Source organism: Mchenga conophoros, linkage group LG19, assembly GCF_057382185.1.
Source record: "Mchenga conophoros isolate Kocher_MC1m ecotype Shallow Benthic linkage group LG19, M_conophoros_male_GT1.1, whole genome shotgun sequence".
Lineage (NCBI taxonomy): Eukaryota > Metazoa > Chordata > Actinopteri > Cichliformes > Cichlidae > Mchenga > Mchenga conophoros.
Window position 1 is genome coordinate 24,931,763 of NC_140544.1, and position 13,163 is coordinate 24,944,925.

At 38.5% G+C, this 13,163-nt stretch overlaps 2 protein-coding genes across 2 annotated transcripts in view; both read right to left on the reverse strand.

The window, feature by feature from the left end:
* Nucleotides 1–13,163, reverse strand: part of LOC146552358 (B2 bradykinin receptor-like) — a 40,611-nt gene that overhangs the window by 11,519 nt on the left and 15,929 nt on the right. Inside the window, exon 2 of the mRNA XM_085257110.1 lies at nt 10,208–10,258. The gene's annotated coding sequence lies outside the window, so the exon portion shown is untranslated. The remainder of the gene's footprint in view (nt 1–10,207; nt 10,259–13,163) is intronic.
* LOC146552359 (B2 bradykinin receptor-like) lies at nt 2,019–10,484 on the reverse strand. Its single transcript, XM_085257109.1, has 2 exons — nt 10,208–10,484; nt 2,019–2,997 (listed from the first exon to the last, which is right to left on the reverse strand). Exon 2 carries the CDS (start codon nt 2,963–2,965, stop codon nt 2,042–2,044), a length of 924 nt encoding a protein of 307 aa, XP_085113235.1. The 5' UTR covers nt 2,966–2,997; nt 10,208–10,484; the 3' UTR covers nt 2,019–2,041.

A 13,163-nucleotide genomic window follows, 5' to 3' on the forward strand; every position in this document is an offset into this window, starting at 1 on the left:
ACAGATGAGATCTGCAAAGAGTGGTGCGCTCAGCCGAACGCATCATTCAATCAGAGCTCCCTGACCTGCTGTCCATCTACACCAAGCGGTGCAAGTCCAAAGCTAGGAAGATTATGATGGACCTCTCCCATCCCAACAATGGACTCTTCTCACTGTTGAGGTCTGGGAAGCGCTTCCGCTCCCTTAAGGCCAAAACAGAGAGAATGAGGAGGAGCTTCTTCCCCCAGGCTATTCGGGCCCTGAACCAGGTGTAGGACTGGACTCTCCCACACACGTCACTATAAGACTGGACTCTCACACACGTCACCACATGCACCACCACACATTTCCTATAATCCTATAATTCCTATAATTTATAATCTTTATAATCTCATCTGCTATTTGCACATTCTTTACTGTAAATTCCTAAGTTAATTTGTAAATTTTGTAGTAACCTGTAAATTGTAAATATTGTAAAACTTTTTCTTCTGTCATTTAATGGTCGGGCAATGTACAGCTACAAGCATTTCACCCGCATGTCATACTGTGTATGGTTGTGTGTGTGTGACAAATAAAATTTGAATTTGAATTTGGCTGTACTGTAGGCGTGTGCATCTCCTGACCTAAAGGCGGTGTTGCGGGCCTTCAGGAGGAGACTAACATCCTGGTTCATCCAAGGCTTCTGGTTGGGGTACATGGTTATCCGTTTCTGGGTGGTGACACTGTTTGTGGTTTTGGAGATGTAATCCAGTACAGATGAGGCGTACTGGTCCAGGTCTGTGTGGGTGAACATATTCCAGTCTGTGTTTTTAAATCTGTCCTGGAGCACTGCGTCTGTCCCCTCTGGCCACACTTTAATTGTCCTCACAGCAGGTTTCACACGTTGGATAGCACGTAGGAAGACAAGCACAACATTTGAGAAAGAAAAGAGGTTAGATTTAAAGGTAAGGACTGCTCAGTGATCCTCGATAAACTGCAAATTTAAATCTGGAATACACAGACTTTGATTTGGGTTTCCATTATAGCGACCCTTAAAGGGAGCAGCCAAAAAACAACAGTGAAGAAGAAAATGTAAAAACATGAGCTAATTAAGAAGGAGACTTTTAACGACATGTCTATTCCAAACTACAGATCCTGATTCATTTTGACTGCAGGAAAGACCTGGAAAAACTTTCAGGTGTTCACCTTTAAAAAGGTGTTTTTTAAGATATTTGTGTTGAAAAATGACAAAAATGCCTGGAGGTCTGCCAGTGCACCATTTTAAAAATATAGTCAGTATCTTGAAATGAATTTGATATGCTACTTCAAAGCACATTGTGCGCTGTCTGTCCTGCGTGCTGCATAACAACATTCAATATTTAGTATTTACTGCTGTTTACACTTAGCTAGATTAATGCGATGGTGTTGTGTTTAGTATGTTGCTTTGGTTTTTTTGCTTGTTTTCTATTCTTTCTCTCTCAACAGGTGATCCAGGAGATTTTTATCTCCTGGATCATACATAAATGTATGATGTGATTTATTAAACCGTCACAATTTTTCTTACACAGCGTAATTATGTAGTGATTTGTTTGAATAAATAAGTCACACGGTGAGTAGAAATTAATTTTTTTATTCATTGACAACAAGTATTAATACAGTAGCTGCAGAATTACCAAACACTATTTGCATGTACAAGAATTTAGAAAAAGAAATTTTAAGAAGACAGTTGCCCAGAGGGCAGCTGTCAGCTTTATGCAGGTTACACATAGATTTACACACTCTGCTCCCAGGTAAGTCACCTAGTATGATAGCCACAACCCTAATAATCCTATTTGGATGATATGAGTCAGTGGCAGAAACACAATCATATAATAATGAAAAACAAATCAAAAACCCAAACAGACAACTTAGTTTAAAACCCTTCTAGCAAAATAAGTTTTTTAAGTTATGGAAGCTGCTATAGCGTCTTCTCTCTAAGATCACACATTATGCTGCCAATGTAAGAATATATATATGAACACAAAGGCTCCTAATGCTTGGATGAATAATTGGCAGTTTAATTATTCTACCTTTAAGGCTTTTTTCACTGCTTGAAGAATTCCTTTGTCCTGTTCTGGAAGCTATTTCCAATGATGATGTTGAGAATGGGGTTAAGGACACTGTCAAAGAAGGCTAAGTACACACAGACCAAATTGATGATTTCCAGCATGATGTGACATTTCTGACTGTCAGTGTTTTTGACCACAAATATTCTCACGTACAATATCACCCTGCAGATCAGGCATGACAGTACAACTGCCAGGATGAGAGTCGTGGTCTTCTGCTCTGTTCTCTCAGGTTTTAAAAACCCCATTCGCTTTTTTCTCAGAATTGTAATAATTCTGACAGAACAGAACAAAATAATGATAACAGGGATGATAAAGTTGAATATTATGTCTCTCACGTCATACAGCAGATATTGATCTAGTGAAGTGGAGTCGACTATACATTCAGTAATATTTGACTGTGGGTTCAATTTTACCTTACTGTAGATGAATATGGGGAAAGCAAAGACCAAACCAAAACTCCACACAAACAGACATCCCAGTTTGGCATAAAATGGCCTGCTCATCAACTCGTGGAAAAGTGGGTGCACCAGTGCCACATAACAATCTAAGATAGCCAGAACAAGAAAGTAGATATTGCAAAATAAATGCATTCTTACACCAGCTTGTACCAGCATGCACAGGCTTTCACTGAAAGGCCAGTCAATGCTTAATCTTACATCATCAGTCCAGAAGGGCAAACAGCACATCAGAACAAGCTGAGTTCCAGCCAAGTTGCTCAGGTAGATCTCAGTCACAGTGCAGGCCTTCTTGTGGAGGCAGAAAACCATCAGCACAAACGCATTAAAGATGATTGCAAGCAGGCTGATGACATAAACTGGAGTCATACAGAAGATTAATGTGTTGTTGTTAAAAATGGTGGGACAATGGTCTTCACTTGCGTTGCTTTGGTTTCCAGTCATCTTCAGTGTCAGGAATTAAGTTGGCAGGGATGCTGGAGTGAAATAAAGGATACCAAAATAGAAAACATAAATATAATTTTAACTGGTATTGTTCTAACATAATTTGTTATGATGACAGAAAACATAGATACACCTAATTCTGAATAAGACTGATATGTAACTACCCGGCTTCAGACCCCGAGCGACTTGAATTGGATAAGCAGAAGAAAATGGATTGATATATAGTATTTGATTCAGTTTTAAAGACCATCATCATATTAGAAAACATGCAATTTTACATCATATTTAGAGCTGAGCGTGCTTTCCAGCATCATAGAGTCATCACCACAGCACCAGCTACGTAAAACAAGTTCACAAGTTTAGTATTTCCATCCTCACATTTACAGACAGTTTAAAACAATTTAAATGTGAATTTATTATATGTTTTGGGGGGCAGTCTTTATTAAATACATTTTCGTTTGTGTTGAATACATTACTATAAACGTTGTTACTGCATGAGGCTGAATTTGATCAAAACACAAAACATGCTGAGACAAACATGCTGAGACAAAATCAGTTAATCTGGAGTCTACTTGTCGACACGTTACTGTACACCTAAGAACATCACTGCTTCCAAAACCTGTGCAGCTGTTAAACTGAAGAAATTTCCTTTTTTATACAGATAGTGCCAAAAGGTTAAAAACACTGTTCCTGATGGACAGTGATTTAGACCTTGCAAATATTCCAACTAAAGGTAAAGACATAAGAAAGTAAATTCCAAGCCAAATTAAGCGTTTACATACCTTGCAGGCAAATTAGTCTGTGCTCCTGATGGAAAAAGAGCAAACAGCCAGCTACACTCTCTCAGTACCTTCTGCTACAGTCTTCTTTCTGAAACGCTTAATTTAAAGAAGAAACTAAACTGATAGTCAAGTGATTTCAGATAAGAGAGACATCACACCCAGTCTATGACCACTTCCTTGACTCTTCAATGAAGTCCTTAGTTACTTCTAAACATTTTTTTCTCTGGGTTGATTTTATTAACAAAAATGACCCTATTATGGACAGAGAAAATTTTCCATTTATTAACTTAATGGCAACATGTTAGACGCTGTGGTTATCGATTAAAATACCAATACAAGACTTACTCTGCTGTAAGAACACCATAATACTGATGATCCAACAAAGAAAGTCAGAGACAACATGTACACAAAATGTGATGAACGGAGGTGAAACAGGTGGGGAACAGAACAGAGCTGAGGTAAGTCAGGAAATAGGAAAGGGCAGAGAAAGTAAGTAAAACTAAACGACATGGGCAGAAACAGAAACTTTAAAAGTAAAGACAGGAACTGATGAAAGGGAGCAGACAAACCAGAATACATACAAACCAAAATGGTGACAGACAGAGACAACTAGATACGAGAAAAGGGAAGAAGCTAAATGCAGCTTCAAAGTCACCAGTAACAAGAGCTAAGAAGGTCTCAATTAACAAGCATATATAATAAATTATACAGAATACACACAATTAGAAGATAATATTCAGCCTTCAAATTTTATTTGAATGGTGCCAAATCACAAAAACAGTCACCTCAAGGTGTGTTTATATTATAAGGTAAAAGACGCTAAGATAAGTACAAAATAAGCCTTGCAAATTACAATAAATGTATAGAAGAATCACAGGGATATAATACCACACCTAACAAAACTATAAACAAAACTACCTTTCAAAAACGAAGAGCAGAGATTTAAATTAATCTCCAAAATATTCATGAAAAACCTCAAAACAGAAGATGACACTTTATGCATAAAAAGCAGATATTGATTCAATATTAAATGCCTGCCCCCGTGTTAATGTAATTAAATAATCCTAGACATAATTGTTGCAAAGGACTTGAGTTGAATAAATACTCGATACAATAAGTTGAAGAAAACAAAATTTAGATTCTTTGATAAGAAGTAATAAAACTGTCGCTGACACTATTTGTTTCCAATAATTAAACAAAGTAGAACTCACTTTTTTCTCTTTTGTTTTTTCCTTTTGAATACTTTTTATTTTATTTGCTTCTCTGTCCTTTGTCTAGAGCATGGATGCAAGCTGCAATTATTGCAGTCATACATGTTGTAAACTTCTGTAATACAACAGGGCCACCCTAACTGTGAATCTGGATTATATGTGCAAATGACAGGAACATATTCATCTTGCACAGAGGACAAAAAATGTGTTTCTCTATTGGAAAACACTGATTGACTGTTCCACAAATAACACAATTTAAAACAGCAGCTGGTTGGGGCTTCTGTGCTTACAGCCAGAGCTGTGTGCCTGAGAAGATCCTATCAAGGATATCCATCATCCATCATGGTGGTCATCCTGTGTCTTTCTGTGTCTGCTTTGTGTCTGCTTTGTGGGCAGAGCATTGGTTCCTCACCTGTTCTGCTCACCTGCTGATGACAATCAACGAGGCAATACTTAAGGGCAGGGCATCTACTCATCTACTCTGTGCCAGTCTGTCAGCTATCTCATGGTGGTAACCAGGCTGTATCTTTACGTCTGTGCTCTGTACTTATCTTGATTTCCTTGTGTCTTCAGTTTCTCTGCCACTTCACTGCTTAACACACTCCTAGCTCAAGTCTCTGGATGCTGGTCACTTTGGCAAAATTCACTGAATTGCCTCTCACCTTCTTCCCGTCACTCTTGGATTCTTGGAAACAAGGCTGAATGGGAAAATGGGATTTAGAAGGCTTCTAAAGAAGGCTTAGTATGCAGAATCTCAGTATTTATTCTGTCGAGTAGATCTAGTATCCTGCTCATGGGAGAATGGGCACCCAGCAGATCAGGAATGCCAGAATGAACAACTCACAGGATGAAAGTGGTGGCCTCCTACTCCATTCTCTGAGTGTCTCACCCCTCTTTTTCCCAGTGCGTGAATAATTATGACAGTACAGAAGGAGATCATGGAAACAGAAATGATGAAGCTGAAGATAATGGTCCTTTTTGTTTTTATCGATATAAAAATTGGGAAATGTACCGATACGTGATCAGAATTATAATATTTCTGACTATCTGAGGCAAAAAAAATTCAGATTCAAATCAAATCGAATCGTGGATCAAATTGATTCGGGAGCTTGTGAATCAGAATCGAATCGATTGTAGAAATCGGTGGCGATACCCAGCCATAGCCCCAAATGCAGACTACAGGAGACTTGAAGAAATAAAAAAGTGAGCTTCATTGCAGCTGATTCAATGCTAAAAGAAAAAATCCAAACAAAGGCTTAGAAAGTCCAAATAGCACCAGGAGGAGAAAACACACTAGGAACTAGAAAGATGGACACCAGAGGCTTTAAACACACACATAAAGTAATCATGAAGAGTCTGCACAGCTGGAGATAACAAGGCATAGCAGAATCTAGACACAAACGGGAAGGTAAAAAAATATAGACCACAAGAGGCCAAAGACCCAAATTAAAAAGACGAAGCAACAAAACAGGGCAAAGCCTAACATTAAGACGGGGACTTGACAGTAAAACACCAGAGGAACTAAAATAACGCCAGAAGGGGGGATATTTCTGACAGAACCTTGAAATGCAATAATAATCACAGGCACACTAACAAAGCTCAGCCTAAAATAATAATTAAACTAAAGCTCAAGAACAGCAATGAAAAGCAAACTAAAATGCTCAATTATAAGAAGAAGACGCACGATAAGCCAAGAAAAACTGCAAAACATGACAGCTGCTTAATTCTCTGAGTGTTTAAACCCACTGCTAGACTGTTTCTCAGAGCTTTTCTAATGCTGTGCAGAAGGATAACAGGGATGATAAAACTAAAAATAATCAGCATCCTCTCCATCATTAGATATGGATCTTTTGTGAGATTAAATGTGCATTCAGTAACATTTGACTGAGGGTGAATTTTGACCTTCCTGTAGATGAATGCGTGAAGAGTAAAGACCCCACACAAACAGACATCCCAGTTTGGTGTAAAATGCCCTACTCTTCCTCTCATAGGAAAGCACCAGTGCAACAAGTGATCTATGCTAACCTGAACAAGGAAGTATCTTCTGCAGAACGCATTCGTGTTGATAACAGCTGATGACACTTTGCATAGGATATCACTGAAAGACCATCTGTTATCAGCCCAGAAGCTCACGCAGCACACCACACATATATACACTCGTAAACAGGAGCACCATTGCACATGAAAATGGTTGGAAATGCAAAAAATGAATTTCTGCTGCAGATCCCAGAAGATTAGTTGTTCCTTTGGTACTTAAGATGACAGACAACATTTATTTATATTGATAAATATATTTCTATATAACAGTGTTTGAGGGTACTCCTTTAAAGATTGATGTGTAGGCGCACCTCACTTATATATTTATGTATGTATAAATTATATTTATAATAGGCGAGACCTGTGTTTGGTTCTCTAAACTGTGGCATGCTTGTTATCAGATCATCAGATAGTTGGATGTTTTGCTTATATTTTCAGTAGTTTTGTTAGATGATGGTATATATTGCTTTTCACAGCATTCATCTTTCAGTGACAAACATTATTTTTTTCAATGTATTTCACTTTATTTTAGGCTATCATCAGTTTAGAAGGTGGGAATGGATGTTTGTGTCTGTGTGTGCCTGTATGTCTTTGTCTATATGTCAGGTTGGGTATCAGACGCCACCTCTCTGGGGACATCTCAGGCCCTCCAAGGTTTGGAGGCCTATCTCCACCCACCACCACTTCCCCTGCCAGTGGCGGACTCCCTCAGGTGTCGGTGCGTTGGTGGTTCTTTGTGTCTGTGGGTAGGCGTCCGGGTACACACCGGCTCACAACTTGGCGGCCGCTTATCGGGGCCTGGAGCCTGGGGCTCGCTCGGGCCACTTCGGAGGTGGGATGCCCCCGGCCTCTCGGCCTGGGGCTCGGTCACTCAGGCACAGCTGGCTGCCGGCGGAGCTCACGGGCGCGTCACTGCAACTCCCCCTGGCTTTTGCTCCGCGGCTGCTGAGTGAGCCCTCATCTGGGACTCTCCTCAGCTCTTTCTGGGACAGTGGCGCGGCTGCCCCTCTGCTGGTCTTCCTTGGTCTCTTGTGTTCTGGGGGCCTCTGGATGTCTGGAGTTTTGATCTCCTCCATACCTGCTTCATACCCTGGAGGACGGGGCTGTGGCTCCCCATACTCCCTAGCAGATCGTTACATGGAGAAACCTTTGGAATGCAAGCATGCTGATCCACACAGGTATGCACACAGGTGTACACACGGGTATTCACAGACGCGGACTACACCTTTCTTGGCTGCTGCCTCAAAGCACATTGTGCGCTGTCTATCTTGCGTGCTGCACAATATCGTTTATTATTTAGTATCTACTGATGTCTACTGCTAGCTAGTTTATTGTGATGGTGCTGTTTTTTTTTTATTATGTTGCTCTTTGTTGTTTGCTTTCTCTTCTGTTTTTTTTTCTCCATACAGGTGACCCAGGTGTTTTGTTTTTTTGTTTGTTTGTTTTTTTTTCTTTCTTCCCCCCCTTCTCACCGTCTCTTCTCCCCTTTGGTTTTCTTTCTCTAACTCTCTTTCTTTCATTCTTTCTCCCTGTCCTATCCCCCAGTCATGTCTGTCCCGTTTGTAGCAACTGAAAATAAAATAAATTCATAATTATAATAAAGGTCAATCAAATGGACCAATATGGCAAGGCCATGATGATCCACTTGGTAAAATAAATCCGCTTGACATCTTTCTTGGCCTTAAGACAACAATTCTGATGGCTAAAGATCCAACCGGGACAAAAAAAAAAAAAAAAAAAAAAAAAGATGATGGTATATATGGCACTTCACAGCATTCATCTTTCAGTGACAAACATTATTTTTTTCAATGTATTTCACTTTATTTTAGGCTATCATCAGTTTAGAAAGCATTCATGGCCAGTTTTTATTTTCTAGGATTTATAATTTACAGCAAGAGTAGATTTGCATGAAAGGAAATGGTTTGTAATGGACAGATGCAAGGTGATCAATGGCCACAGCCTCGTGCAGTAAAGATGTATCACAAGACGGTTGATCTGTTTGTCTCACTAACAAACTAAACATGGCATTTTTAGAGGGTACAGCAGCCATGGCAGTTTGTCTTGAAACAGCAACAGTAATCTCCATATTTAGACCTTTTTCTAAAAATCCATTTTCGACTTCAATCTCAAAATATTGACTTTAAAAAAAACTTCACTTATGTGCAAATAAAGTGGCAGGTAATTTTAAATTCTATCAGCTCAACACACAGCGAACACACAAACTGTTTGTATGCTGTGTGGCACAGTGTGTTGCTAGCTAAAGGCCCAGCTGCTGTCTTTCACAGGGAGAGAAAGAGTGAGAGATAACTTTACTCTGAGAAAGATGAAGGAAGACAGACACGACATGAGGTTAGATTTAAAGGTAAGGACTGCTCAGTGATGCTCGATAAACTGCAAATTTAAAACACATGGCAGAATTTTAACCACATATTGGTTGAAGTTTCAAAGTTCTTTATTCGTCACATGCATAGTTTTACAAGTATAACACACAGTGAAATGTAACCTGACATGCTCCTCGAACTGTGCAAAAGTCGATATACCTAATGTATATATAATATAAACATTAGGTGAATGTGCAGTAGTGGCATGTATGCATGGTGTGTGTAAGGTGGTAGTATATAATGTGATTTGATAAATAATGTAGTTTCATTTGTACATGTTGTACATATATATTACTTTATCATTATCTTAGTATACATATATTTAGAACAAGGTTCTGTTACCTTTCTACAAAAAAATGTTAGAATCAGGAGCTACTTTTTGCTTTCTTACTTTGAGTACTTCACTTGAGTAAAGAAGTTGCTTCAGCACTTTTACTGGAGGATTTTTTTAGTAGTTCTACTTAAGTAAAGACAGCCTGTACTTTTGCCACCTCTGCCCACAGCACAAACTATGTGAAACATGTTCCCACAACCATGTAAATCTTTGTATTCATGAAGATTAAAACAAACAAACAAAGAAAAAAACCCACTCCTTTTTATATGTGCATTTAGTTTTGACACATTTGTGTGGCAAGTGAAAAGTCACTCATTTGCCTCAAATGCTCAAATTGAACATGTGAACCTGAGTGTTTAGATTAGTCTGAAGTATGACTTTCCAGCTTTCAGGATCACTCCCACATATGCAGACCTCATCCTTTTAAATATGAACTTGTTTAATGTATTTGCCACTGTAACAGTATATGACAGAAAATATGAAAAAGCACTACTCACTACTGAATGACAGCTCCCCAATATCCCTTAACATGCCATGTCTGGATATCACTGAAAAACAAACAAACAAAAAAAACAGTGTTACATAAAGAATTTAAATTAGACCTGATACAGTAGGATTATTAGAGAGAAATATACCAATGTTTCTCTCATACTCAGACAAATAATTGTTCCTTTCATCATATTAAATCATTAAACACACACCCCAGCTCAAAACATCATTCTGAGAAACCTTCTTTTAGCCTGCTGAAGAATTTTTAAGAGCACAGAACCTACGCCAACCAGAACAAGGAAGAAGATGCTGCAGAGCACATTCATGTTGATAACAACTGATGACACTTTGCATAGGATTTCACTGAAAAGCATCTGTTATATAATCAGCCCAGCAGGACAAACAGCACACCGCAGCAAAATGAGTTAAAGCCAAGTTACTCAAATAAATCTAAGCCGCAGTGGTGACGGAAGATCAAACCTCTGGATTCAAGAAGACACAGACTTTTATTTGGGTTTCCATTATGGCGACCCTTAAAGGGAGCAGCCAAAAGACAACGGTGAAGATGAAAATGTATCAGAAAAACATGAGCTAATTAAGAAGGAGACTTTTATTGACATGTCTATTCCAAACTACAGATCCTGATTCATTGTGACTGCAGGAAAGACCTGGAAAAAATTTCAGGCGTTCGTCTTTAACAGTTTTTCTAATATTTGTGTTGAAACAATACAAAAATGCCTGGATGTCTGCCAGTACATCATTTTAAAAATATAGTCAGTATCTTGACTATCTCATAGTGGTAACCAGGCTGTATTTTTATGTCTGTGCTCTGTACTTATCTTGATTTCCTTGTGTCTTCAGTTTTCTTGCCACTTCACTGCTTAACTCACTCCTACTGCATCCAATAACATTTGACTGAAGCTTCAGATTTGAGTTTCCTTAGATGAATACAGGGGCAACAAACACCAAGCACAAACCGACATCCCAGTTTGGCATAAAAACACGTTCTCATATTTTCATGGGAAAGCGAGTGTACCAGTATCACATATCAGTCTATGCTAACCTAGCTTTGTCTCTGGAGTGTGTGAATAACTCTGACAGTACAGAAGGAGATCATGGAAACAGAAACGATGAAGCTGAAGATTATGGTCCTAATCTCAGATATCTGGATATTGGTCTGGTTAAGTGAAATGTACTGAAGAGTACTAAAATCCAACACAATCTCCTGAGTTCATTAAATTTCTTGATTCTGTGTCTGAGTGCAGAGAATATGTGAGATCCTTGGGGTCAAGGCTAGCTTTGTGAAAGTCAAATTCGTCTTGAGGACCCAAATGCCGGAATCATAGACAGATGTAAATGAAAAGGGAGCTTTTAATGCTGTTTAGTCTTAAGGACACACATTCTAAGGAAAAAAAGAAAACCAGGAAATCCACAAAGCCAAAACTTACTTGGAAAATAAAGCACAGGGTATCCAAGATTAGAATACAGGAAGGAAGGATACAACACAGAGACAATGTTTACACAAGTAGTGACGAGAGGAAATGAAAGAGGTGGGAAATAAAATACAGGGAATAAGCAAGGGCAGAGACAGGAAGTAAAACTACACGACATGGAGGAAAAACAGAGGCTGCTTTCCAAAACTCCCTCCTACCTCCCTTTCCTAAACTCTTTCCTTTCCTTTCCTTAACCTTGATGATGTTTTAATTGAGGTCAAGGAAAGATGGGTATGAGAATTGATGAGGGCTTAGGACAAGAGAAGAGTGATGTGCTGAGAATTTGCCTTTTATGGTGAGAATATTTAAATAAGACAAAAATGTAAATAAGAAAGATTATGGCACAGTTTCCCTTCTCTTGGTCCACAACCCCACCCAACTAAGCCATTATAAAGATAAACTGAGGGTTTCCTATTAATTTTTTCTTTTGCCCATCATCTACCAGAAAGGAAACTGATTAACTGAAAATAAATAGTACACACTTCAATTATTCTTAATTCAATTACAGTAAATTTAATAAATTCCGAAATTTTGAGTGCTCTGCAGTAACTAATAATGCAATGTGCAACGGAATCAGTTTAATAAAGTAAAATATTAAAGCAACTATTAAACTTAAGGGAAAAATATATGAGGTTTTCATGCTTTCATCATTAAAACATTCGTGACTTTGCTGACAAGCCTGGAAACACATTATTCCAGTCATAAATCCGAAGAAGCAGATTCCAAAATGACTGGAAAAAAGGAAACAGTTGTGCCGGTGTTCACAGGAAGGTATGTAACTATGGCCCCGTTTTATTGACAATGACAGATGCCCAGACAATGGTTGGCGATCTTATGCAGGTCACACATATATTTACACATGCTAGTCACCAGCTAAGTCAATTAATTTAATTAATTTTATAATTAATTTTATATTTCTGTGATATGCATCAGTGACAGAAACATTCAGTCTTGTACTGAAAAATGTTTATGTGTTTCTCTATTAGAAAGCACAGTCCATCTTGAGGATTTTAAAATTAACTAAGCTACTGAAGGGCTTTCACGGTCTGTTGAAGTCCACCTTCTTTTGGTTGGCTGCTCTTCACAAGCCAGAATTTGAACAGCACCTGATTGGGGCAGCCAGAGCTGTGTGCTTGACATGATTGTATCAAGTTATCCACTCTCACTGACATTACATTATGCACAACCAAGAGTAGGAAAAACTTCTAGAATTAAGAGCAGTCTGAACTTTCAGTTTTTATGTAACACTCCCATGTATAATAATGGGTTTCCTATAAAAAAATACCACAAAGCACATAGCGTCAGAGTTAAAACCACCGAAATACCTTCTCTTAGCCATGGGATATGTCCCATCTGGAAAATACTCAAAGAGAACTAAAACCTCATTACTTCAAGCTGAATCAGACTGGCAGCACTTCTATTAAGTAAACATCTGGATTATCTGGATATGAGAAACACTGTTACATACAGA

Coding starts and splice junctions, on each gene's coding strand:
- LOC146552359 (XM_085257109.1), bottom strand. CDS start 2,965: ATGACTGGAAACCAAAGCAACGCAAGTGAAGACCATTGTCCCACCATT.